General features: G+C 43.5%; 1 protein-coding gene across 1 annotated transcript in view; it reads left to right on the top strand.

Moving 5' to 3' along the window:
• znf277 (zinc finger protein 277) overlaps positions 1-22085 on the top strand; it is a 32314-nt gene extending 10229 nt beyond the window's left edge. The window contains exons 5-12 of the mRNA XM_055650006.1: positions 2010-2101; positions 4069-4179; positions 6772-6904; positions 8027-8094; positions 10957-11053; positions 13176-13218; positions 17706-17880; positions 21479-22085. Of these exons, the coding sequence (XP_055505981.1) occupies positions 2010-2101; positions 4069-4179; positions 6772-6904; positions 8027-8094; positions 10957-11053; positions 13176-13218; positions 17706-17880; positions 21479-21680 (921 nt within the window). The 3' untranslated portion in view covers positions 21681-22085. The remainder of the gene's footprint in view (positions 1-2009; positions 2102-4068; positions 4180-6771; positions 6905-8026; positions 8095-10956; positions 11054-13175; positions 13219-17705; positions 17881-21478) is intronic.
• The last annotated feature ends 1525 nt before the right edge of the window (positions 22086-23610 follow it).

Genomic DNA, 23610 nt, shown 5'->3' with positions numbered 1-23610 from the left:
GAGGCCATTCTGGGGGGGTTTCCCAAACCCTAGTTTCTATAGTATTTTCACTTGGTCTCAATGAACAAGTTTAATCAGACGGTAATTATTTTTATTTGTTAGAGATTCTAGTGCACTTGGAGCTTTTTTGAATGATGGAGAAAAATCCCCAGTGATAATTAAGAATTGGCATACAAAGAAGTGCTTGAAAAAGGCCATGGGATAGGGCTTTGACCATCTAGGGTTGACTGTGTGACTTTCTGACTACGTAATGTTATAAAGAAAATAGGTGCAGGAGTAGGTCATTCGGCCCTTCGAGCCAGCACCGCCATTCAATATGATCATGGCTGATCATCCAACTCAGTATCCTCAGTATGTGACGGCTGGTGGGGTGGAAGGTGAGGACAAGGGGGACTCTGCCCTTGTTATGAGTGGGGGGGATGAGGAGTGAGAGCAGAGTCACTGGTTATAGAAGAGACCCAGGTGAGATATTTATATATTTTTGATTCATTTTCAAATTTTATATCATTTGAAAATTTGAAAATGAATCATTCTCCTTTTTACATTGAGACTTCCATTATAGTAAAATAACAATTTCTCAGTAAAGTTGTTTGTCCAGCTCAAACTAACAAGAATTTCCTGTTATACATAAGTTTATGGAGCTGAGATGTGTGGTCCAATTTAAAATCACATACACCAATGTGGATAGGCAATGGATGCATAAAATCTGAACTCTCAGAATATGTTTCCAATATATTATGAATAAAATAAGTAAGGAAGTATTTGCTCTTTTTGTGCCATTGTTGGTGCCATTTTCAGGATGTCCTAAAGCACTTTATAGCAGATGGAGTACTTGTGATGTGCAATAGTGTTGTTATGTAGGAAGTGGAGCTGCTGCTGTGAACAAACAAATAGGACCCGTTCCTTGTTTTAGTGCAGCTAATTTAGGAATAAATATTGGCCAGGACAATGGGTATAACTGCCCTGACTTTCTTAGAAGTAGTGCCTGGGATTTTGGTAGACACCTGAAAAAGCCAGTAAAGACACAGTCTTACACATGACTGGCCCAGAATTTTATCTCAATTCATTGAATGCGATCTTGAATATCGTGGCAATCTTTAGACTCAAAGGTGAGAGACAACTCCTGACTAATAGGTGACGTAGGTGAATGCCCAGAAAGCAGGCATTTGTATAGTACCTTATGATACCCTCATCAGGTGCTGACATTAGCTGTTACAGTTTAGTTACTACTCTTACTATCAAGTTAACATGACTTCTATGCTAATTAATTCTTTCATTATGACATTGGAGTCTCTTTGGCCCATCCAGTAAAGGCTGAATGTTTTCTCTGGAACATTGGAGGTTGTGGAGAGAACTAATAGAAGTACATAAAATGAGGAGAGGCAGAGATAGGGTAGGCTGTCAGACCCTTTTTCCAGGGCAGAAGTACACACTGAGTACAGTGAACCTTATTGTGTTTCATGGATATTGGTGTATGACATCACCTGTAAGGTTGTACATTTTATTATGTACATTGTCCTGGGCTTCCTCCATTGTCAGAGTGAGGCCCAGCACAATTTGGAGGAACAGCACCTCATATTTCGCTTTGGCAGCTTACACCCCAGCAGTATGAACATTGAATTCTCGAACTTCAAGTAGCCCTTGCTTTCCTTCTCTCTCCATCCCTCCCCTTCCCAGTTCTCCCACCAGTCTTACTGTCTCCAACTACATTCTATCTCTGTCCCGTCCACTCCCCTGACATCAGTCTGAAGAAGGGTCTCGACCCGAAACGTCACCCATTCCTTCTCACCAGAGATGCTACCTGTCCCGCTGAGTAACTCCAGCATTTTGTGTCTACCTTTGATTTAAACCAGCATCTGCAGTTCTTTCCTGTACATTTTATTAAATACGACTTTCAGTCAAGTATCAATATCTGTAAAAGCTAATTGACAATATTCTTTGCTCATTGTTTTTACAAATAAAAATAGCATGGGCAGGATTGGCTTTCTCACTCATTTCCTTTTTCACAGGAAGAGGTATTGGAACAGCAGCAGCGGGAAAGAATTGACACCAATTTTTATCGCATCTGCATGTTTTGTAATGGAGAATTTGCAGGAAATAGGTCTGTACTTTTCTAAAACAGTTGTGCTTTGTGATGCAGAGCAAGATTCTGATAACCTTAATGTATTTTTAAAATCTAGTTAACCTTTTCCAGCCCAAACTTTGAAGTAAAGGTTATTGGGCTGCTTGCCATATGATACACAGATCATTACACATCACAATTATGCTTTTAAAATACATTTAAACAGATACATGAATGGGAAGGGTTTAGAGGACTAAGTGCCAAATGCCAAACTCGCCCTGTTAGTCAACTAAGTGGTCATGGACAAGGTAGGCTAAACCTACACCTCTGACTATGAATTCTCAGCCCCAGACTATTCCTTCACTTACGTGTAAATTATCACCTGGTTTCTACTCTGTTCCCTGGCATTAGAAATTCCCAACCTTATGTAGCCAGCCAGGTTCAGTGATTTACCAATAATACAGTTCGGTATTCTGAAAATCCCAAGGAATCATGGGATTTGTCAAAGGTCAATCGAAAATAAAAAAAGCTAAAGGGGTGCCTGGTAGTGGGAGAGAGCATGGTGTAACAGTGAGAGAGAGGAGGCAGATGTGAATGGGAGATGGGGAGAGACGGTGAGAGGTGGGAGAGAGCATGGTGTAACAGTGAGAGAGAGGAGGCAGATGCGAATGGGAGATGGGGAGAGACGGTGAGAGGTGGGAGAGAGGTTTCAGTTAGACAGACAACCACTGGTAAAGCCATGGCTCGTTGCTTCTAGGAGAGTGGAGAAAATGTCCTCAATCGAGAGAATGCAACTTCAGAAACCCCTGGTCTCGACCGCGCTGGAGAGTTCCTTGGGCGCAAGGAACAAATGACCAAATGTTTGCGTAGAGTGAACTGGGTATTCTTACCGTCCTCGTCGTACACCGGTATTTTGTGTGAGTGGTTGGATCCCGGGATCGAGGAGTCAGTGGCCAACGGGTGTGAGGCCTGCAGTAACATGTGCCTCTCTGCTCGCTGCTGGAAGAACTGACACCTATACTCCCCAGGTCGGGCGCTGCCTCCTCGAACCCGCTGCTCGGTGGTGGCCGACTAGGATTCCAGAGCATCACCGATGCCTCATATCAGCTCCTGACCCCCGCCGCCTGTCCGGATAATGTGACTGACGTTGGCTGAGCTGAAGCTGGGATCCAACCATTCTCACAAAATGGTGGTGTACAACAAGGACATTAAGAACACTCGGTTCACTCAACGCAAACTTTAGGTCATTTGTTCCTTGCGCCCGCGGAAATCCCAGCTCCCATCCATCCCGACCACGGCGCAAAAGTCTAATGTGTAGGAAGTCTGAATGAGACTCTTCTATTCAGAGTCAGTCGGGATTGTCGGCCCTGGCCCGCAGGCAGCGCGGAGGGACAGCTCGATTCTGCCTGTCCTGCAGGCGGGATGGGCAGGGTTGAGCTGGAGGTGGTGCTCCTGCAAGCGGGATGGGCAGATGGGTTGAGCTGGAGGTGGTGCTCCTGCAAGCGGGACGGGCAGGGTTGAGCTGGCCCCACCCCCCGCGATCCGCACCAAGGCCGCCCCCGGACGGACGGGACACTAGGGAGCAGACGGAGAAGGCCAAGCGGCGGCTGGTTAGGGACGAGACGCAGGTCTGTACCCATGCAGCGGAACAGCCGCCGAAAGTGTTTATCCCGAGCGACCCATGACCTGTGCATGCGCAGTCAGAATACCGAACTGGCTTATTCCCCCTTCTCTGTTAGTCCAATGATTTTACAATGAGCAAACTTAATCGTGCTTTCGCGTATGTTCGTTTTGGTGTTAATTTATTTTAAAATTCTTTTGGACATTAGAAATTGCTGGGAAAAGAAATTGATTGCTGAATTTATTTTCTTGATGTGTTTCACTCTTTGCTAATCTCAGTTTAAAGATTGCTTCATTGACATTTTGATATTAATTTCAGAAATTAATTTGCATTCTTAGAGTACTAATAGGTAACTTTTCTAAAGTTAATGTTATTGTTCAATCAGAGCCATCCTCTTGAATCACATGGCTAAAGACCACGCTTTCAACATTGGTCTTCCAGACAACATCGTCTACTGCAATGAGTTTCTGGATTTGGTGCAGAAAAAAGTGGATAAGTATGACTTTTCAATTTGATTGAGTAGTTATGTAAATCAAATAGAATTCGGATCATTTCTCAGATCAAGTGCTGGTCAGTAAAGATTCAAGGTAGCAGCAGAGCTTGCAACATGACTCTCTGTGGTACGGTGCTGGGAACCAGTTGCAGGTCTTCACAATCCTCATCCTGGAACGGCGATTCACCAGTAGATTCAAGCAGGAGTTCTTCACCAACAATAAACTAAACTAAACTAATTTTGCAGATGTGCAAAACGCAGTTTTTTTTCTTTTAATGAAAATGCTATTTCTTAAAGCAACTATGTTCTGAAGAAAGGTCCGACTCGCATATCATCTGCCCAAGTTGTCCACAGATGCTGCCTGACCCGCAGAGTTACTCCAGCACTCTGTGAAACGTCACCTATCCATGTTCTCCACAGATGCTGCCTGACCCGCTGAGTTACTCCAGCACTCTGTGAAACGTCACCTATCCATGTTCTCCACAGATGTTGCCTGACCCGCTGAGTTACTCCAGCACTCTGTGAAACGTCACATATCCATGTTCTCCACAGAGGGAGTTAGATGTGGCCCTTGTGGCTAAAGGGATCAGGGGGTATGGGGAGAAGGCAGTGATGGGATACTGAGTTGGATGATCAGCCACGATCATATCGAATGGCAGTGCAGGCTCGAAGGGCCGAATGGCCTACTCCTTCATCTATTTTCTATGTTTCTATGCTGCCTGACCTGCTGAGTTACTCCAGCACTCTGTATCTATTTATGTCTATTATCTGTCTGTGGTAGGCATGTCAATATATATTGTATTCCAAAAACAAAAGGTAATTGACTTCACTTGCTCTAGAGTTGGAACAAACTTAAGTTAAATGCATATCAAAGAGAGTAAGTTAACAAATCAGGAAACTGCATTAACGTGTGATAAATATTTACAAATTACAAACCACCGACTTTCTGCAATTTGCCTTTCAGCAACTTTGGAAGAGGAATGCTTTATCCCAGTCTTTCCACAGGGTTCACAATGAGTATAAATAGATGCAGCACAGGAACACTTGAAACAGGAAATGTTAGTTCCCAATATAAATGTAAATAGCAGCAGAAAGTGTGAGAGAGTTCTATTTCCAGCTTTGTCTACTGGGAGAACACACAATCCTTGATTGTCTCACCCACAAGACTTGTACATAAACACTCTTACATATTCATGCACTCATACAGATTGACTTCTAAGTATCCTATTAATGAAGAGAAAAAGAAAACTTATAGAACATTGGACAATATTTTAAGGTGAATTTATAGTGCATACCAATTTACAATCAGGATTTGTATCCATCTTTGTTCATTTGCTCTTCAAAGTCTGGTCAAACCTTCAATGTTTACTCTACAGTCACGTTTACTCTACAGTCACGTTTACTCTACGGTCAGCGTTTACAGTCACGTTCACTCTACAGTCACGTTCACTCTACAGTCACGTTTACTCTACAGTCACGTTTACTCTACAGTCACGTTTACTCTACAGTCACGTTTACTCTATGGCCTGAATATCTCTTTCAGTTGAACCAATGTATATGGCTCTTGTAGCACCACTCCATAGTGATCTCTTTCCTCTGTCTTGGTTCTTTTGTAGCATCCTTTGTATTGTCAGGGATGTGCTGCAAATCAGATACCTTTTACCTTGAAGGAAAACTCTGGAGGTTTGTGTGCAGCATTTGGGCAGCATCTAGTTTCACTGGACATTCCGTTGCTCAATCCCATTTTGACTCTGATTCCTTGCACACCCTTCTGTCTTGCCCCAGAAAAATATTTAAAATCTGTATTTTCTTGGTGGATTGTTTTTTTGATTTGCTGAGTGAAAGCGCAATGCTGAAGAAAGATTTTGAGACACAAGAGGCTGCATTTTGGGCAGGGAAGGGTCGTTCGTTCAGGGGTGATGTGTCAAGTTCAAAAACAATTCACTCCTTTGATCTTCTTGCATTGTATACTGAGAGAAAACTGGAAAGTTGTCAGGCATCATAATAACTCCACAGGAGCTTTTGAAAATGCTTCATGTCTCTTATTGCTTTGTTTGCGGTACTGAAAGAATACACAGTAAACAATCAAGGGTTCAGGGAAGCCTGCAGTCGTCACCGTTGTTCCCAGATTATCAAACAAAAGTGAATCAAAAATGCAGTTATCAAGTTCAAATCTGCTTTCAAATTGATTCTTGAATCTTCTAAGTCACCCTTCGTCATATACCATCTCCCAGCTCATCAGAACTTGATGTGTACTTTTCCCTCTCATTGCCTTTAGTTCTTCTCAATTTAGTGCTCAGTTGAATTATTTACCTCCTGTTCCCGTGTCAAAGTTCATATCTCAGTTGTTGCAATATTGAATAAATAAATATAATGAAAAATTAAAGACTAATATTCATTTAATTTACATTACTTTAATCTTGGCACCAATTTAGTTATACAGTCACAGAAATAATTACTTCTAATGTTCATTGAGAATTTAAATTACTAGATTTTTTAAATAACTTCATGATTGATTATAGGTATTTGTGCATTAAAGATTTAAGAGGGAGTTTTGAACATCATGTACATTCTTTACCAATGTACTTTTTGCAGTTTACAGTGTTTATATTGTGAGAAAACATTCCGTGACAAAAACACCCTCCGAGATCATATGAGGAAAAAACAGCATCGGAAAATCAATGCCAAAAATCAGGAATACGACAGATTTTACACCATCAACTATCTGGTAAGGTTTGTGTGTGGTTTTGGAGTGCAGTGTTTTAAAATGAAGAATGGAAATTGTTATTTCATATTCTTCATTTCATAGCATCCATATTGTGGGAAACTGTCAGTCTTTCATCAGTGACATCATCAAAACTGAAAACATGAGGAGACAGTTCTTTTATGTAGCAAAGAGAAGGAATGGTGGAGAAAATAGAGGAGGGACAGGGTGAATAGCGTCTTTTACCCAAGATTGGGACATTCAAGAACTAGTGGGCACAAGTTTAACGTTTAAGGTGAGAGAAGAAAGATTTAATAAGAACCTGAGGGGCAATGTTTTCACACAGTGGGCGGTTTTCACAGTTGGTAGTTGAGGCAGGCACAATAACAAAATATATTTTGAAAGGTATGTGAATAGCAAAGGTTTAGTGGGATAAGGCCCAACACAGCAAAGGGGATTAGCTTATGTGGGGTAACATTGTTGGCATGGGCGAGTTGGGCCGAAGGGCCAGTTTCTGTGCTGTGTGACAGATGTAATTTATCAGCAACTGGAGGTGGGGCTACAACTAGCTATGTGACAGATGTAATTTATCAGCAACTGGAGGTGGGGCTACAACTAGCTATGTGACAGATGTAATTTATCAGCAGCTGGAGGTGGGGCTACAACTAGCTATGTGACAGATGTAATTTATCAGCAACTGGAGGTGGGGCTACAACTAGCTATGTGACAGATGTAATTTATCAACAACTGGAGGTGGGGCTACAACTAGCTATGTGCAACTTTGGTTCTGATTTATTTCTTATGGTCAATTCAAGAAGTGTAATGACTTGAATTCAATTTTAACCAAAATGTGTTTATGCTTAAACTCAATCAGTCAATTTAAATGTTGTTAACTTACATAATAGACGGCACATAACACAGTATTTCAAATACACTAGTGTGTGATTATTTATGTTAAGTGATCTGACAGAGGTAAAGAAAAGCCTGATGAAGGATTTCTGTGAAATGCTGGCCATTCTGTGTTGTGCTGCATCTCAGCACAATGACCAATCCTTGCACCTACTTCAGTGTACTATCAGAATTCTGAGGGAATGGGATTAACTACAGCAACTGAGCACTGATCAAACTTGTTGAATTGTTGTTTAGGAGTTTGGGAAGAACTGGGTGGAAGTTCAGTCTGAAGACGATGGTGGAATCACAGAGGAACCAGATGAGTAAGTAGTGTTGTGGTTTCAAACTGCTTCATTGTAATTCTATGCAAAGTTACCGTACGTAACTGGAGAATTGTTTACAGCTGATTCACAAGGCAATAACTGTCTTGGAATTCATCATCAAAATCTGAAACATTACTCACTATTTTAACTTGTCTTGACCTGATTCAGATTTCCTTTCAATTTGATCCAAGTTAGCCACATGCGCTCATCAGATAGGAGGTGAACTGCTTACAGATTATTTCAGACTTTAGATTCATATCACTTTCATTGGCCATTTGCCAAGTGATGATTTAAGCTTGGTGGGGGTGAGAACAGGAGCAGGTCTCACACCCTGTCCTGTCTTCAGCAGCAAGTTCAGCTAAATTATAACTCATGCAGCTGCTAATTCATAGAACACAACAGGCGCTGATAGTTAAACTCACAGTAAATTATCTTCTACTTTTCCTGACATAAAAAATGTGAACTTTCCACCTGTGTCTGGGCATAATATAGGTATGTTCTGATTCATAGTGGTATAAATAGAGGTGTCCACATCTGGCCCATTTACTGCAAGTTAATCAGTTTTATTAGCTGTAATGAAGAAGCTGACAGTACTGCAGATGGCCGGTGAGCATGTTTACTGGCAAATATCATTTGTGGTTTTGCCAGCGTTAGTAATTACTGTACCCTTCATGTCACGGCATCAAGAGATTTATCCTGTGATCGTTGTCACAAATATATTGATGGATTTGTACACCGTGCCAGAGGCTTCCATTGCTGTGTGGCTTCTCCACAAATCCTGGCCCAGCAAGTTCCGATTTTCCACATCACAACACAGGTGGCAGGGAAAGGAGGAAGGGATAAATCATGTGCTCAGGATTGTCGCTGGTGTGAAGGTTAGATTGAACGGGCTTGGATAAAACGGCACGTGCAGCCCAGCTTTCTCTCACTCCTGGTACGTTTACAAAGGCGGTGTTCTGTTTTGGCTCGAAGGGCCGATTGGCCTACTCCTGCACCTATTGTCCATTGTCTATTGTTTAAAGGAGGCAGCCGATGCATTCCAACAGTAGGCTGTTGTTCATTCGGAGAATTAGGCCATTTGGCTCATCAAGTCTACTTTGCCATTTAGTCTGATCTCTGCCTCCTAATGCCATTTTCCTGCCTTCTCCCCATAACCCTTGACACCCGCAGAAAGCAAAGTTTTCTACACAGAATCATGGTAAACAATCACTGGACAAATACTGACAGTGCAAGGCCAGGAAGTGAATGACCTGGCAGAATGCATAACCTGTATTTACACGGCCCACAAGTTCACTCAACTAATCACCGCAAGCTTCTGGCCACTGGTGTTAACAGTGGGAGATTCAGCAATGTTGAATCCATTGCAGGACAAAGAAAGAGCAAGAACCAACCATAATAATGTTGTCACGGGATAACCCCTACTTAGTCCTTCTGAAAGTCAACAAGTTATTATCAAAGAAGCTGGCAATGAAGATGTTGCCAGGACTAGAGGGGCTGAGCTATAGGGAATGTTTGGGCAGGCTAGGACTGGAGAATGAGGATCTTATAGAGGTATATAAGATCTTGGGAGGAATAGATAGAGTGAATGCAGAGTCCTTTACACAGCGTAGGGGAATTAAAAACCAGAGGACATAAAGGTGAGAGGGACAAGAGTTGGTAAGAACCTGATGGACAACCTTCTCACTGAGGGCAAGCATATGGAGTGAGGTGCCAGAGGAGGTAGTTGAGGCAGGTACTATAACTGCATTAAAAAAACACGGACAGGTAAATGGACAGGAAAGATTTAGAGGGATAAGGGCTAAACAAGAAAATGGGACTAGCTTAGATGGGGCATGGTGGTCAGCATAAAGAGTTGGGCTGAAGGGCCTGTTTCCGTGCTCTAAGATGACTCTAAGATGAAGATGCTTGGGTCAAGGACAGTTCCCTGTGGATACCTTGCAGTCATATCCTGAGGTTGTGATGACTGGCCACTGATAGATTTGAGGCCAGTACGACTTGATGTATTTTCAAGTATACCACTATCAGATGTGCTGGGATTTATTCACCCTAATGTAATATTTGATGTCAATTATAATTATGGGGACCTATAAAGCCAGCATGTTTTTCATGCTGTTCAGCGTCCAAAACTAAGCACAGAAACTTCAGAGCCTGCATGTCAGGAGATGTATGCGTTGTACAACTCTAGATGGCATATAGACAGGCTCGCTCTCACTTCTCTCCTTGATCTTTCTATAACTTGCATGCCAATGGATTTGGCTAATGATTTTGTCGTGATGTCACAGAGTATTTTTGTAGAAGTGGTAGATCTTAAAATAACATAGGTTCGTTCAGTGTCTACAGTGTAGGCCAGTAAAGATGGCCCATTTACCTCTCCATACAGAACCAGAGAGCTGCAGGGTGATTCTGCATCAGATAGTTTTCTTGCTTTATCTGATCACTTTATTGCTTCACCTTGAACAAAATCTAGCGATATTATTGTACCACAGAATCTAAAGTACCTGTACTATAATAAAAAGCTGGCAGCAGCAACTGGTGATGCAGATGGGGCCATGTCATCTCATGTATATTCTACACACACTTTGTACCTCAATCTGTGCCAGGAATGTGCTCACAGTTATGGCCAGCATATAGCTAAATACTGCTCTCTAGATGATCTGAGCTTGAATTAAATTAGCATTTCAGCCTTGGCTACTGATGCCTGTCTGCATCATTCCATCACGGATATGATAGAGACCTACTATTCTTGGGAAAAGTCACTTCCATGTCCGTACCTTGCATGCTAAAGTTGTGCAGAGAAAGGTAGGAGCTGTACTGGCACTGTGATTTATTTATCTTTTCTTCATTCTTATCTTCTATTCACAGTGATTGGTCTGATTGGCAAGGCAGTCCAATGTGCGCTGTCTGTCTTTTCTGCGAGAAAGCAAAAGATTCAACTGAGAAACTACATCTTCACATGAAGGTAAAACTAGATAATAACATCAGTGACCTGCACACTGCTCTTATCAGATGGCCAGTCTAGTACTCTGCAAGAGCAAGGAACAATGTCTGGAAAAAGGGACAAGTAAAATTGATGAGTGCATGTTTATTAATTATCAATCACTAATTACAGAATCATTTATTTGCTTTTGTTTTCATTTAATATTCTTAAAGTTGTAGTGACTATATTAAAAGTGACGATATACCAGCAGTATGAAAATTGACCTCCAATTTCAGGTAGTCCTTGCTTTCTCCCTCCTTCCCCTCCCCTCCCCAACTCTCCCACAGCCTACTGTCTCTGGCTCTTCCTTTCTTTTTCCCGCCCCCCCCCCGCATCAGTCTGAAGAAGGGTCTCGACCCGAAACGTTGGCTATTCCTTTGCTCCATAGGTGCTGCCTCACCCGCTGAGTTTCTCCAACATTGTTGTCTATCTTCAATGATAAAGGTTACAGGTTGTTTGGGAAGAGTGAAAGGTGGTTGTAGTAATTTTGTTTATATTTTTTAGTAGTTGTGGTTGGAGTTGGTCTTCACCGATAACTATTAGAACATCTGCAGTTTCACACATTGCTGTTGTACTGGAAACCACATTGCACATCTGTCCGTATATCAGCACTAATTTGGAGTTGCATTCAGCAAGGTTCATCAAGATTTTGAAGAAGTGCTATTGCATATTCATCTTCAACTCTGCCCCAGATCTTTGGAAATATTTTCAAGAGAGTTCCTGGAGGATCCATGACATGGAAATGAGCAGGAGTAGGAAATCAGTCCCAACATCGTCTACACTCTTGCCTGCCTCGTGTTTCCCTTCCTCCACTTAGCATTGATTCCGGCTCATCAATCTGCTCACGGACTGGGTGGTCTGGTATACGCACTGGGTGGTCTGGTACACACACTGGGTGGTCTGGTACACACACTGGGTGGTCTGGTACACACACTGGGTGGTCTGGTACACGCACTGGGTGGTCTGGTACACACACTGGGTGGTCTGGTACACACACTGGGTGGTCTGGTACACACACTGGGTGGTCTGGTACACGCACTGGGTGGTCTGGTACACGCACTGGGTGGTCTGGTACACGCACTGGGTGGTCTGGTACACGGACTGGGTGGTCTGGTACACGGACTGGGTGGTCTGGTACACACACTGGGTGGTCTGGTACACACACACTGGGTGGTCCGGTCTCTCGTGACTCCGCATCTCAGATGTAGAAAATTCCAAAGATTTAACATACAGAAAGTTTTCCTTTCACTGGGACAAATTTTTCTCTCAGTATAATGGATAATGAAATATGAAATATTTTGTCAAGCTTAGTTATGCATTTAACTTGGTAAAGTTATTTGGAAATTTACTAGGCAGACAAAAATACTGGAGAAGCTCAGCTGGTGAAGCAGCATCTATGGAGCGAAGGAAATAGGAGACATTTCCGGTCGAGATCCTTCTTCAGACTGATGTGGGGGGGGGGGGGGGGGGGGGGTGGGGGGGGGGGGGGTGGGGAGGAAAGGAAGAGGTGGAGACAGTGGGCTGTGGGAGAGCTGGGAAAGGAGGGGAAAGAAGGAGAAAGCAGGGACTACCTGAAATTCTACCTGGAGAAGTCAATGTTCATACTGCTGGGGTGTCCTCCATTTTACGGTGGGCCTCACTCTGGCCATGGAGGAGGCCCAGGACAGAAATTCAGAGATTCGGAATGGGAGGGTGAGTTGAAGTGCTGAGCTACCGGGAGATCTGTTTGGTTATTGCAAACCGAGCGGAGATGTTGGGCGAAGCAATTGGCAAGCCTACGCTTGGTCTCACCGATGGAGAGCAGCGGATGCAATAGATGAGGTTGGAGGAGGTGCAGGTGAACCTCTGCTGCACCTGGAAAGACTGCTTGGGTCCTTGGATGGAGTCAAGCGGGGAGGTAAAGCAACAAGTGTAGCATTTCCTGTGGTTGCAAGGGAAAGTGCCAGGAGAGGGGGTGGTTTGGGTGGGAAGGGAAGAAAGGACAAGGGAGTTACGGAGGGAGGGGTCTCTGCTGGATATTTACTAGTGCAGTATTAAGGATTTTTAATCTGAAAAAATACATACTATCTGTGTGTAATCTTATCTTTCCTTAAATCTTTTGTAGGCAGTACATCATTTTGACCTTCTAAAATTGAAATCTGAAATGGGTAAGTATATTAACGAAAGGTTGGACAGACTTGGATTGTTATCTCTGAAAGGTCAGAAGCTGCAGCATTTAAATATAGGCAATGATGAGATGCATGAAGAAGGTGGTTAGTTAGTCTTCTTCCCATTGTGGAAATGTGAAATATTGGAGGGTTTGTGGTGAGATAGTGGAAGGTTTTAAAGGAGATTTGCAGGTGTTTTTCCACAGAATAGGGGTATGGAATGAGCTGTGGGGAAGGTGGTAGAAACCAATACAATAGCAACATTTAGGAGTCATTCAGACAGAGACATGTGAACAGGTGTAAACAGAGGGATGCAAATCATGTATAGGCAGATGGGATTAGTTTAATTTAGCATCATGGTGGGACGAAGGCCTATTTCTGTGCTGTACTTTTCTATGTTAATTTCATGTTAATATTTTCTGCTTTAAACTAGCTCTCAATTGGAACACAACCTCTATATTCATTGGTAGACACAAACCGCTGGAGTAACTCAGGGGGACAGGCAGCACCACTGGAGTAACTCAGGGGGACAGGCAGCACCACTGGAGTAACTCAGAGGGACAGGCAGCATCACTGGAGTAACTCAGCGGGACAGGCAGCACCACTGGAGTAACTCAGAGGGACAGGCAGCATCACTGGAGTAACTCAGGGGGACAGGCAGCATCACTGGAGTAACTCAGCGGGACAGGCAGCATCACTGGAGTAACTCAGCAGGACAGGCAGCATCTCTGGAGTAACTCAGCGGGACAGGCAGCATCTCTGGAGAGAAGGAATGGGCAACTTTTCGGGTCGAGACCCTTCTTCAGACTGATGTCAGGGGAGTGGGTGGGACAGAGATAGAATGTAGTCGGAGACAGTAAGACTAGTGGGAGAACTGGGAAGAGGATGGAGAGAGAGGGAAAGCAAGGGCTATCTGAAGGTAGAGAAGTAAAACATAGAAACATAGAAAATAGGTGCAGGAGTAGGCCATTCGGCCCTTCGAGCCTGCACCGCCAATCGATATGATCATGGTTGATCATCCAACTCAGTATCCCATCCCTGCCTTCTCTCCATACCCCCTGATCCCTTTAGCCACAAGGGCCACATCTAACTCACCCTTAAATATAGCCAATGAACTGGTCTCAACTACCTTCTGTGGCACAGAATTCCACAGATATGGCAGAGAATTCCACAGATGTTCATACCGCTGGGGTGTAAACTATCCAAGCAAAATATGAGGTGCTGTTCCTCCAATTTGCACTGAGCCTCACTCTGACAATGGAGGAGGCCCAGGACAGAAAGGTCAGATTGTGAATGGGAGGGGGAGTTAAAGTGCTGAGCCACTGGGAGATCAGGTAGATTAAGACGGACTGAACGGAGGTGTTCAGCGGAACGATCGGCGACCTTGCGCTTGGTCTCGCTGATGTAGAGAAGTTGACACCTAGAACAGCGGATACAGTAGATGAGGTTGGAGGAGGTGCAAGTGAACCTCTGCCTCACCTGGAAAGACTGTTTGGGTTCTTGGATGGAGTCGAAGGGGGAGGTAAAGGGACGGGTGTTGCATCTCCTGCGGTTGCAGGGGAAAGTATCTGGGGAGGGGGTGGTAAACAAACTCTATATTCATTGTGTAGGAAGGAACTGCAGATGCTGGTTTAAACCAAAGATAGATACAAAATGTTGGAGTAACTCAGCGGGTTAGGCAGCTTCTCTGCAGAGAAGGAATGGGTGACGTTTCAGGTTGAGACCCTTCCCTCTAGAGATGTCTGTCTCTGTAAGGTTCCTTCAGATGCCCTTCTTGTCAGTTAGGCAACTGGGTAAAATAATGTGACGATTGTGTGGGCTAATGATGGGTGAATTACTGGCTGATGTTAACTGACAGCTTGTCCAGTCACCTGTAAACCATCCCTTGAGTGTGACAAAGAATTGGTCGTTCTTGTCAAAATCCATATTCCTCGAATCGGGCAGTACTGGGACAAAGCAGCACTCCTGCTCCTGCTCCAGATGTTCCCCTGTTCCCAATGTGGCAATGTTCTCCAGATGTGACAGTGTTCTCCTCCAGATGTGGTGGTTCCCTGCTACAGATGTGACAATGTTCTCCAGATGTGGTTCTCCAGATGTGGCGGTTCCCCTGCTACAGATGTGCTGATTGTTCTCCAGATGTGGCGGTTCTCCTGCTACAGATGTGGCGATACCTGTTGGAGGTGCATCTTGTCTCAGGATTTACCAAGTAAATCAAGCTGACCATTCCTGACTCTGGGCCTCGTATTAGAGTCATAGAGTGATACAGTGTTGAAACAGGCCCTTCGGCCCAACTTGCCCACACTGACCAACATGTCCCAGCTACACTGGTCCCACCTGCCTGCGCTTGGCCCATATCCCTCCAATCCTGTCCTATCCATGTACCTGTCTAAATGTTTCTTAAATAGTTGGGATAGTCCCAGCCTCAACTACCATACACCCACCACCTTCTGTGTGAAAAGGATACCCCTCAGATTCCTATTAAATCTTTTCCCCTTCAACTTGAACATATGTCCTCTGGTCCTAGATTCTCCTACACTCGGCAAGAGACTCTGTGCATCTACCCGATCTATTCCTCTCCCTATAGCTCACACCCTCTAGTCCTGGCAAGATCCTCGTAAATCTTCTCTGAACCATTTCAAGCTTGACAATATATTTCCTATAACATGGTGCCCACAACTGAACACAATATTCTAAATGCGGTCTCACCAACGTCTTATACAACTGCAACGTGACCTCCCAACTTCTATGCTCAATACTCTGACCGATGAAGGCCAAAGTGCCAAAAGCCTTGTTGACCACCTTGTCTACCTGCAACTTGACCTTCAAGGAACCATGCCCCATGCTCTCCTAAATCCCTCTGCTCTGCAACACTCCCCAGAGACCTACCATTTACTGTGTAGGTCCTGCCCTTGTTGGACATCCTATAATACAACACCTCACACTTCTCTGTATTAAATTCCATTAACCATTCCTCAGCCCATCTGGCCAATCGATCAAGATCCTGCTGCAGTCTTTCACAACCATCTTCACTATCAGCAAAACCACCCACTTTTGTATCATCAGCAAACTTGCTAATCTTGCCCTGTATGTTCTCAACCAAATCATTGATGTAAATGACAAACAGTAATGGGCCCAGCTCGGAACCCTGAGGCACACCACTAGTCACAGGCCTCCAGTCCCAGAAGCAACTTCCACCATCACCATCTGCTCTTCCTTCCACGGAGCCAATTTTCTGTCACCTGGCAGACAGACAGGAAGCAAAGAGTAGGAGTAAACGGGTCCTTTTCGCAATGGCAGGCAGTGACTAGTGGGGTATCACAAAGCTCAGTGCTGGGACCCCAGCTATTTACAATATATATGAATGATTTGGATAAGGGAATTGAATGCAGCATCTCCAAGTTTGCGGATGACACAAAGCTGGGGGGCAGTGTTAGCTGTGAGGAGGATGCTAGGAGGCTGCAATGTGACTTGGATAGGCTGGGTGAGTGGGCAAATGCTTGGCAGATGCAGTATAATGTGGATAAATGTGAGGTTATCCACTTTGGTGGCAAAAACAGGAGAGTGGACTATCTGAAGTAAATTATCTGAATGGTGGCCGATTAGGAAAAGGGGAGATGCAACGAGACCTGGGTGTCATGGTACACCAGTCATTAAAAGTAGGCATGCAGTTGCAGCAGGCAGTGAAGAAAGCGAATGGTATGTTAGCATTCATAGTAAAAGGATTCGAGTATAGGAGCAGGGAGGTTCTGCTGCAGTTGTACAGGGTCTTGGTGAGACCACACCTGGAGTATTGCGTACAGTTTTGGTCTTCTAATCTGAGGAAAGACATTCTTGCCATAGAGGGAGTACAGAGAAGGTTCACCAGACTGATTCCTGGGATGTCAGGACTTTCATATGAAGAAAGACTGGATAGACTCAGCTTGTACTCGCTAGAATTTAGAAGATTGAGGGGGGGATTTTATAGAAACTTACAAAATTCTTAAGGGGTTGGACAGGCTAGATGCAGGAAGATTGTTCCCGATGTTGGGGAAGTCCAGAACAAGGGGTCACAGTTTAAGGATAAGGGGTAAATCTTTTAGGACCGAGATGAGGAAAACATTTTTCACAGAGAGTGGTGAATCTCTGGAATTCTCTGCCACAGAAGGTAGTTGAAGCCAGTTCATTGGCTATATTTAAGAGGGAGTTAGATGTGGCCCTTGTGGCTAAAGGGATCAAGGGGTATGGAGAGAAGGCAGGTACAGGATACTGAGTTGGATGATCAGCCATGATCATATTGAATGGCGGTGCAGGCTCGAAGGGCCGAATGGCCTACTCCTGCACCTATTTTCTATATTTCTATGCTAGAAGGAAATAAAATATCTTTGGGAATCTCAGGAACGTGTTGAGCAGAGGGGAAACCTCGTGTTACTTTTTAACAATTGAATTTCAACCGTGACGTTTTATCCAGAATCTATTTGCACAATAAGTTTTTTTTCCCCACTTCACAGGGTTAAACTTCTATCAGCAAGTCAAATTAGTAAACTTTATAAGAAGAGAAATTCACCAATGCCGATGCCACAGGTGTGGAGAAACATTCAGCTCCCAATTGGAAACTGTGAATCACATGACTGAAACAAACCACTTGGTGGCCCTACTGGATAGGTCGGCATGGGACCAGCCCCAGTGAGTAGCAACTCAAACTGTTGATTATTATCAGTGCTGTATCACTGCACATCTATCCTTTAGCTTCTCAGCACACCTTTGCTTCTTTCATTTGTACTCAATATGTTCTTGAGTTCCCAGCATTGTAGGAGAACCATCCCCATCCTATACGGTATACGGGATGGGTTTTAAAACCAATATGTAGAGGTACCGACTACAGGACAGGCCATCCTAGACTGTGTATTGTGTAATGAGGAAGGATTAGTAGGATCTTGTGCAAGGCTCCGGGCAACAGTGACCATAATAAGGTAGAATTCTGCATTAGGATGGAGAGTGACGGTAAATTCAGAGACTAGCGTTCTGAACTTGAATAAAGGAGACTTTGAAGGTATGAGAAGGGAATTTGCTAGGATAGACGGGCAAATTATACTTAAAGGATGACAGTGGAGATGCAATGGTGAAGATTTAAAGACTGCATGGATGAACTCCATAAACTATTCATCACCGTCTGGCAAAAATATAAAACTGGGAAGGCGGCTCAACTATGGCTGACGAGGGAAGTCAAGGATAATGTTAAAGCCAAGGAAGAGGCATAGAAATTGGCCGGAAGATGTGGCAAACCAGAGGACTGGGAGAAATTTGGAACTCATCTGAGGAGGACAAAGGGGTTAATTAAGAGGGGGGGGGGGGGGTGGAAAGAACATGAAAGAAAGCTTGCAGGGAATAAAAAAACTGACTAAAAGTTTCTTTAGATATGTAAAAGGGAAAAGATTAGTGAGGGCAAATGTATGTCCCTTACAGTCAGAGATAGGTAAATTTATATTGGGAAACAAGGAAATGGCAAAACAGTTAAATGAGTACTTTGCTTGTGTCTTCCTTAGTGAAGACACAAACAATCTCCCGGAAATACCAGGGGACCGAGGATCTAGCGGGAAGGAGGAACTGAAGGGAATCCACATTAGTCTGAAAATGATGTTCGGTAAATTGTTGGGACTGAAGGCAGATAAATCCCCAGGGCCTGATGGTCTCAAGCATGTGGCCCTAGAAATCGTGGATGCATTGGTGATCATTTTTCAATATTCTCTCAACTGGATTATTTCCTGTGGACTGGAGGGCAGCCAATGTAACTTCACTTTTTAAGGAGGGAGAGAGAAAACGGGGAATAATAAACCAGTTAGCCTTACATCGGTAGTGGGGAAGATGCTGGATTATTAAAGATATTATAGCAGCGCATTTGGAAAGCAGTGATAGGATCGGTCAAAGTCAGCATGGATTTATGAATGTATTAAATATCTCCTAACGATCTTCACAATAGAGCAACAGTCAAAGCATTTGCACTCTTCCAGTAGTGTGGCTGAGGCAAAATGAGGAGATTATTTCGTAGCAAAAGTGCATGTAAAATTACTGTGGTCGTTTGTCCCTGAGGTAAGGAGTGGGTTAAAGTAGAGACCAAAGACCAGGTTGAAAGAAAAAGCATTGGAATGTGTTGGGGGTAAAAGACATTTAAAATTGTAAAATATACAACATCTATATCTATATTATTTAAAGTCTTGACTTGTTTGTCTGTCTGTGATATCAGGAGCTACACCAAAACGGTACACGGTAGCGCGAAAATGTTTGCAGAATCTTACTCATTCTTTCCCGTGGTTGTTCGTATCAAGTTTCTTCACATTTTATGTTATATTTCACAAGTTATTGATATTTAAAGTTTAAAAAAAGCCAACTTTAGCAACGTTTTCACTGTTAAAATCCTTCCCGCCAGCTTCCAACAAACTGCGATACAAAGTTGCAATACAGGAACACTCTGCTTCCACCAACGTTTCACCTGAATGGGATATCACAGTCCTCCACCTGACATTTGCAAAAATGTTGCCATCATGCAACACTTACTCCAGCTCCTGGCAGGACGGGAGGGGGAGGGGGAGGGTGAATTGGTATTGCAATTGGGGAAGTGTAATTGCAATTTTTTTAAATCCTGTGCTGGGGGAGGCAGGAGAGTGTTAGAATCTTACGTTTAGCAACGGGTTGAGTTGGGGGACCACGCTTCCTGTGGGGGCTACGGGTTAGTGGTGCAATATTGCGTTGGGGAACGGGTTGCGTTGGGGAACCAGGCTTCCTTCTGTGTGACAGGTACCCAACGGGTCCCAGTTGGTCTTATATATTACTAAAACTCTTATCTTGTTTGTTTACGTGCGTGCGTGAGCGTGATATTCCGAAACCCCGCCAAAACGGTACACGATAGTGCTATAATTTTTGGCCCACCTTACTCACCATTGTCCTGGGATGTAAAAGAAACAAGTTTTGTTCAGATTGATGTTATTATTTACAAGTTATTGACATTTAAAACTTAAAAGAGCGCCTCCACTTGCCGGCCGCGCCTGCGCTGTTGGAGGAGGCTGTCAGCCCCATGTGTGCGCAGTGGGCCCGGTATCCGCGCTGTGTATCCGGGGGGCAAGGAGAGGTCGCGTCAGGGTCCCGGGGCCTGGCGCTGGGGATCAGGGGGAATGGAGGAGGGGAGGTAGGAAGTGGGATGGCGAGGTAATGGAGGAGGGGAGGGAGTGTGCGAGGGGAGGAAGCAGAGGAGGGTTGATGGAAGGTGGGGAGGGGGATGATAATGGAGGAGGAGAATAGGGGACTGAAGAAGGAGAGAGAGAAGCGTTCACATTGATTTTGAGTTATTGCCATTTTAAACTTTAAAAACGTCGCAGTGCATGCGCAGTTTGGTGGAATATTGCGTTGAGTGAACGGGACCCAACATGTCCGCACTTGGTCTTGTATTTTAAAATTAAAGATTTTTGATCCTTGGTAATATTTGCGACTGATGTGAGATGATAAGCATCGAGTTATTAAGAAGATTTAGCTTTTGGAAAGAACCCACATGATACAGAGCTCAGAGCTGACTAATGCCTGGCTTTCTGGGATGTAGGAGTGATGTAGCAGATATCATTGAGGTTATGGGAAACTTTCAGCCTTTTTGAAAAATAGACTGGAAATGGTTCAGCATTTAATGTGGAGACTTGTGACCACAATGCTTCTTCTTCTTGCGTATGACGTGCACAGCCTAAAGTTGTAGGACAACTTGTTCTCTTTGATCTAATATGATTGTGCATGCCAGGTTGATTGCATTCGTTGAAACACGGCAGAACACATGAAGGTTGCAATCTCCCACCCCACCACATTGCTGATTTTCCACAAAAGTCTGACCCAGTTGACCAAAACTTGAATTAGTTTCAGTAGCAGCATGAGCACTATTCCTGTGCAGCACTGATGTCGACAGAATACTCCGACAACTTGGCGACTTCAGAGAAATAGGGGTGAATAATTCGAATATCCCTATCACCAACCTCATAAAAGAGTAAAAACAATGGCAGTGTCTATATGTTACGATATTAGAGCAGAGGATCTAAAACTTGTTATGGTTTTCTGTTGTATAGTAAGTAACACAGAGCCCAGAGAGGTAATACAATAAATAACACCATAGCTCATTGGCCTCTACTACACTTTCCCAGAGCTTATACTGTGGGCCACAAGCGTGCAAACATTTTAATCGCAAATGTTTATGGATATTATTATAACATTGTTAAACTTTTCACTGCATTTGTGTTGTTTTTATATTTAGGTATTATTTCCCTACGTATGAAAATGATGCTCTGCTCTGCACCTTGTCTGATAGTGAGAGTGAAACTATGGCAGACAATCGAACGGCAGACATTCCTGTAGTTGCAGAAGACATTTCAAATTTGCAAACTCTGAAACAAAGCAGTATTCTAAACGCACTGCAACCTCGGGGACCAGCAAATAAACAGTCAACTTCTTCATGAATGAAAACGAATGATGTAAATAACACTCTCCAATACTGCAGCTGATGGAATGTGAGAAACAGCAAACATTCACATATGTATAGACACAAAATACTGGAGTATCTCAGCAGGGCAGGCAGCATCTCTGGATAATGTCTGAATGGGTGACGTTTTGGGTTGAGACCCTTCTTCAGATATACATATATAGAAAGGCAAAAGTAATCATTAATGCAAAGAATCATCCACAAGAAGAACAGCAACAGTGTTCAAACCTCTGTCAATAACATTGTTAATGTCAATTGAAGACAAATATTTATTACATAGATCAAAACATTACAAAAGACTAAATTAAAAACAGCAGTTGTAAAAAAATATATGCAAATTAAAATCACCACCAAATTAAAAGTACATTAAAAAACCTTACAATATCAATGGTTCTTTAGAGTGCAATTTTTGACACCTGGGAGCAAAATCTCTTAACTTGTGATTTCCCACAAACCCATTCCTGGAATCCACTTGTCCACAAATAAATACTGAGTACCAACATCTCACCGTTCCATAACAACCTCCTGGTGTGGGTTATTTCCCTGGAGATCCACACTTATTGAATCTCACAATGATACCCAGCACTGCTGCAGAGTTGTTCTTGTTAAAAATCATGTCAAGAATCCAGTTCTTGCGGGCCCTGTAGGCAGCTTGAGATTACGTGCGATTATGTCGTTTGATTCTGGTGTTCTTTGCCTGATATATTGTTATACTTAGTCTGGCCATAGCAAAATTGCTGTCCAAAGAGTGTTTTTGATCTTAATAAGAGGGCACTGATAAAATTTGATTATTTAAAAGCAATAAAACCTTTAACCCACTAATTTAAGCATGTGTTGCTTTTAGAATAACTAGCTGTTTCACTGACATGGGCCATGTGTTGCTTTTAGAATAACTAGCTGTTTCACTGACATGGGCCATGTATGAAACTCCCTGCCTCTCCTGTCATTGTACTATTTATCAAAGCCATCTCAAGTTGAAATGACATCCTAGTCAATATCCACACGTCCCTAAAACAATTCAGATTATTGCATCTTATAATTGACTTCTTCTAAACCAGCAGCTGCACATCTGTGTGAGAGGGGACCTGACCTCCACTGACCTGGAAACCATCTCTTTATTGCTCAGGGGATCTGGGTTTTATCCTGACAAATCCCAGTCCACCGTGCCCCTGATGTGACATTGTTGTTAATGCAGATGGGGTGGTGTAAAAACTGCTTGACATGATTCCTAATGACCTCGTGATTTAACCTATTTAGCCTAGTTTAAAGTTAATCCATCCACACAGGCCAGGTCCGAACTCTGCGAAGACCCTGTTCCCTCCAGAGCTACCCTCACCAGCTCTCTCGATCTATTCCTCTTGCATTTTACAGGACATTATTACTTGTCTTGCCACCACGTTCAAGGTATATTCTGTCATATTAATATCAGTGCATCTGCATATTCTCTCATAAGGCAGTGAAAAGCAATAAACGCAACAAATCCCTTCTGCACATTGCAGCTCAGATTCCTAATGCAATCTACAACTGACTACTAGATTTAACTGACTGACAGCCATCCCTCCCCTCACACCCCACTTTAAAATAGCTGGTCCAAAACATCATCTATAATTTGAGAATGGAAAAGACTGATTAAAGCTGGAATCTAAACCTAAAGAATTTCAAATTTCAAATTACCTGCGAACTGCTAACTTTATCCTAGAACCTTAAAATGATTGATTTAATATAATTTATCATATCACTGGCACCCCAAAGGGAGCAATCCAGTGCGTGGACAACGCACGAGCACATGTAGCCGTTGAAGTATCGGCCAGTGGTATGGCCTCCGGCCACCACGTGAAGCGATCCACCGTCGTGAGGAGATGGGTGAAGCCCCGGGACAGCGGGAGAGGTCCCACAATGTCCAGGTA

This window comes from Leucoraja erinacea, chromosome 19, assembly GCF_028641065.1.
Source record: "Leucoraja erinacea ecotype New England chromosome 19, Leri_hhj_1, whole genome shotgun sequence".
In the NCBI taxonomy this organism is placed as follows: domain Eukaryota; kingdom Metazoa; phylum Chordata; class Chondrichthyes; order Rajiformes; family Rajidae; genus Leucoraja; species Leucoraja erinaceus.
The sequence above is the reverse complement of the archived record's forward strand: the minus strand, read 5'-3'. Positions and strand labels throughout refer to the sequence as shown.